Genomic DNA, 4,387 nt, shown 5'->3' with positions numbered 1-4,387 from the left:
TTGATACAGATTAACAATCATTAAATTTGATGATGTCTACAACAATACTGCTAGCTTATTTGATTGGGACAACTAAATCCAAGTCAGCATCTTCGAGCACAATGGATGCCAAATATTTTAATGTTCTTTTACAATCCAGGTATGGTTCTATTTGTTTTTGTTGCTTTGTCATTTTACAATCCAAGGGCTGGGTAAAAAGTGGAGGACATATTGTATCTCATCATTGTTTCTGCGATCGCAATAACAGTAAGGATCAGTGTCTTTTATCTCCGTTTCCAATGTCATAACTAACTTACCGATAATTAAAAAAAAGATGCAAATGTGAGCATCAATCTTTAGTCTTTGACACATTTTATCTAAAAGAAAACAGGTCCAAACAATTTACCACCACCACAAAAACGACTCTTAGGAACATGATCATTAAAGTATAGTTTTTAGTTTTGCAAGTATGGCGGTAGGCTAAAATATAGTGTTTTTCATTACCTAGCCGAAAGAACCATGAAAGATGGTAGTAACTTTGCTTTTAATGGTGATGTACCTCATGTTATTATTGATCATATTTGGAAAGATTATCATACACATCCCCTTTGTGATTAATATAAGTTAGACTTGTTTTGAATCAAGAAAAATAAAAATATTGTACTCCTATTGTCCCTGGGTTTTTTCTTTTTAGTTTTGTCCGAGAAAAAGTGATACTTTTTCAAATAAATCCTTACCAATAACTAGTGTTGTTAAAAGATTTTATAAAAATGTAAAGAAGTTGATAATCGTATTTATACTCGTTGGCGTAGGTTTTTTAAAAAGACTTCAAATGATGTAACATTGATAAGTACCAGTCTTTTTGCGTGTGAAATGTGTCAATTCAAAATTTTAACACATAAGGATAAGGATAGATAAGGAAAAAAGAATAAGAAACTCACTCCATCTTCTTTGCTTTATAAATTATGCAAGTTATAAAACGTCAACTTTTTGGGGATGGGGAATGTAATTTTGGCATCCATTCAATTCAAGATTACCAAATAAGTTTAACTAACAAAAGAAACTCAAAATTAGGATTTCTCTACGTAGGTTGATTATTCTTGTAAATTTATTTTGATTCCATCCATGAGAACTGGAGTGTCATCTTTTTTAAGTTTTGTTGTAATTGATAACCATAAAAGATGGAGAACTTCAAATTATGAAAATGAGATTTAGGTTTTCGGAACTTCAAATTATAAAACCCTTTACGGATGTGGAGCTAAATTAGCTACGAAAGCCACCTACTTTCCTTCTGGAACCAGATTTCACATTAAAACAGTTGGAGTAACACTAAGAAGAAATTTCAATATTTTAATCTTTAACTGAACACACACAATAATTCCAATAAGTAAAACTCGATACACTATCAGTTGAAATCGTGATTCCAAGATGAGGAGAAAAATACATACTCCATCCCCCATGTTTTCGTTCATTATTTTATCACACTTGGATGTGCCTAAAACATAAAACAACAACAAAACAACACACCTTCACTAAATTAGATATCTAACACCAATTTCTTTCGGTTAACCCATTGTGTATGATGGTGAGGGTAAGTTGATAACAGTGCTCTTTATCTTAGTCATCATAAGTATACTGTTTGTAACTCCTTGTGAACCGATTCCGCTGTCCTTCAAACCCTGCCCAAGAAATGTTTTGGTTTCAGTTATTTAAATACTGCGAATCACATGAGAGTACCTCTGCTAAGGGAAGATTAAAAAAATAAATCAAGGAATAATCACATAAATGGTACAATGGCAAGAGTTTACTTGGAAAGGAAAATGGTCAGGTCCACGAGCTGGTGCCGAGTTGATTTGAACTGTTCCGGTTTCCATTGCATCCCCGATCAAGATTGCTTTGTTTATATCTCTTGTGAAAACACAACCCTGTATTTTAATTTTAATTTTCAAATCCATATAAATTGGGAAGCGTTTTTGGGTCGAAATTATGGTAGAGAAAAGAAAAATGCAAAATTTTATACCTGAAGGCCAAAATTACTAGCATTACAATGGTGGATTCCTTGCTCGACCGTGCTGATCCTAATGACTGGCAAAACTGGTCCAAATGGTTCCTCCCATGCAATCCTCATTTCTGGTTTAACATTGTCTAACAACAAAGGCCAAATTAAGTTACCATCTCTCTTATACTCTTGACAAAAGGTTGCACCTTTTTGTTTCGCATCCATCACTAGTCCTTCAATGAAATTAGCGGATGACTCTGATACGACCGGAGTGATATCACAGTTGTCCTCCGGAGGTCCTACCGTCAATTTAGACACTTTCGCATTCACTTTCTCTACAAGAGCATCAGCTACAGATTCCATCACTAGAACGACTTTAACAGCTGTACATCTTTGGCCACTGCAGAATCCATAATGCAATATCCAGTTATATAGTTCAATAGTTTGGGATACCATACAAAGTGTCAACTTAAGCTTATAATGATGAAGTGAAGATATTTTCTATGGACCTGTAAGAGAATCCCCCCTTTATAATATTAGCCGCAACTAAATCCAAATCAGCATCTTCAAGAACAATGCATGCATCTTTCCCTCCTAGCTCCATTTGAAGAGGAACCATTCCTGCTTTCTTTGAGATTGCAATTCCAGTATCTCCACCTGTGAAACTACAAAAATGACAAGACTCATTAGATAAAAAAAAAAAGGATTGTCATGTAACGAAACATGAAAATCAAAGGAAAATATCATACCTTATACAATTTACACCTGGGTGCATTGTTAGGAAATCACCAATTTCGGAACCTTTTCCAGTAATACAACTAATAAGACCTTTGGGGAAACCAGCCAAATGAAAACAATGCACCATGTGGAGAGCCGCTACAGCACCCTGCATTTGATTATAAGGAGAGGAAAAAAATAATTAAAAAATGAAATTTGCAGCAACTCGTACACATTTTTATGGTATTGAAGAGGAGAAGTACCTGAGTTGGCGGCTTCAATACAAGCGAATTTCCGGCTATTAGGGCAGGTGCAATTTTGGAAACGGCTAAGTTTACGGGATAATTGAAGGGTGGGATTGCTAATACAACTCCAAGTGGAACCTGCATTTTTATTTCAATTAAAATCCATTAATACATACGCCCTGAAATGAATGAATGAACTAAAACTTCTCAGTATGTTTGTTTTATGTTCTTATCCTGATATGTTATCCTCCTCCCCATCGACAACCAGGTCCAATCTTACACAATTTACCACGAAAACACGATACCAATAAACAAACATAATCCTTAGGAGCATGAAAATCAGTTTTGTACCGATAATAATTTAACGTAGTTATCAATTAATCTTTGAGCAGGGTATGCGTACCTTAGAAACAAGACAGTACTTGGACCTTTCATTGCCAGGAAAGCTATCTGAAGTAAGGAATTTTCCTTCTCCTAATATCCTCACACCTTCTTCTCCACAATAACTCACCAAATCTCCAGATCTCACCACCTCAGTGACAGCATCTTTAGCAGGTTTAGCAATCTCTTTAACAAGGCACTCAGCAATGGGTGCTTTGTGTTCTTTAAGAATCGCAGCTGCTTTATGTAGCATTTCAGCTCTTTTCCATAATGGTGTTTTTGCCCAGAGTTTCTGTGCTGCTTTTGAACTCTCCATCACTTTGTTCACTTCCTCTTGCGTACATGCTACACACAAAAAAATAAAAAAATAAATTAATCAATGAACCCCAAAACAGAGCAAAACAGAGTAATCAAAATGCTAGCTACCTTGAACTTTGTAATGAGTTTTTCTAGTGGTAGGATTTATGATTGGAACAGATTTCCCAGACGAAGATACGTTCCAAGCTCCATCTGAGTAGTACTTGTAGACATTAGTGTTTTCATCGTATATCTCTGCAAATATACAAGTACCTGCCATTTCTGCTAAGAGACTCTTGAAAAAAAGTGAAAAAAACAGAGAAGCAAGCAGAAGAGGAGAAGAGTTTGGTGAAGTGGTTTATTTTTATTTTTTGTGGACGGATTTATAGAGAAAGAGATAAAGCAGAGAGGGTGAGGCAAGTGCCCCTCCAATGACCAGGGACTTGAACAGATTTTAGTTGGTCTTCAATGTGCCACCTAAGTTTCACCGAGTTAGCTCACTGTTGGAAGTTTCTGAGCTTGTTTTCAACCGACTTTCTGATAAAATTATTACCAGGTGGACCAATTATAGTAAGTAAGTGGTTGAAATTATGGGAGTTCTGAAATGTCAGTACGTACCTGCCGGTTGCCACCAAGTACTAATGTTGCCATGAGTAACACGCAGGCACAGTAAATTCTTATTCCAACTTTATATATATCTGAGAACTTTGCCGATAGTATGCACACAAGTTTAACTCAAAAATTGGGAAAGCTTTGTGTTTATCTGAGC

General features: G+C 35.6%; 1 protein-coding gene across 1 annotated transcript; it reads right to left on the bottom strand.

Moving 5' to 3' along the window:
* Positions 1-1,303: 1,303 nt before the first annotated feature.
* Positions 1,304-3,988, bottom strand: LOC113284270 (NADP-dependent glyceraldehyde-3-phosphate dehydrogenase-like). Its single transcript, XM_026533692.1, has 8 exons — positions 3,748-3,988; positions 3,344-3,666; positions 2,959-3,078; positions 2,728-2,864; positions 2,488-2,643; positions 2,000-2,378; positions 1,788-1,904; positions 1,304-1,658 (listed from the first exon to the last, which is right to left on the bottom strand). The coding sequence occupies exons 1-8, from the start codon at positions 3,896-3,898 to the stop codon at positions 1,545-1,547; spliced, it is 1,497 nt and encodes a 498-aa protein (XP_026389477.1). The 5' UTR covers positions 3,899-3,988; the 3' UTR covers positions 1,304-1,544.
* Positions 3,989-4,387: the final 399 nt, after the last annotated feature.

This window comes from Papaver somniferum, chromosome 5 (assembly GCF_003573695.1).
Source record: "Papaver somniferum cultivar HN1 chromosome 5, ASM357369v1, whole genome shotgun sequence".
Lineage (NCBI taxonomy): Eukaryota > Viridiplantae > Streptophyta > Magnoliopsida > Ranunculales > Papaveraceae > Papaver > Papaver somniferum.
This window is presented reverse-complemented; position numbering and strand designations above follow the sequence as displayed.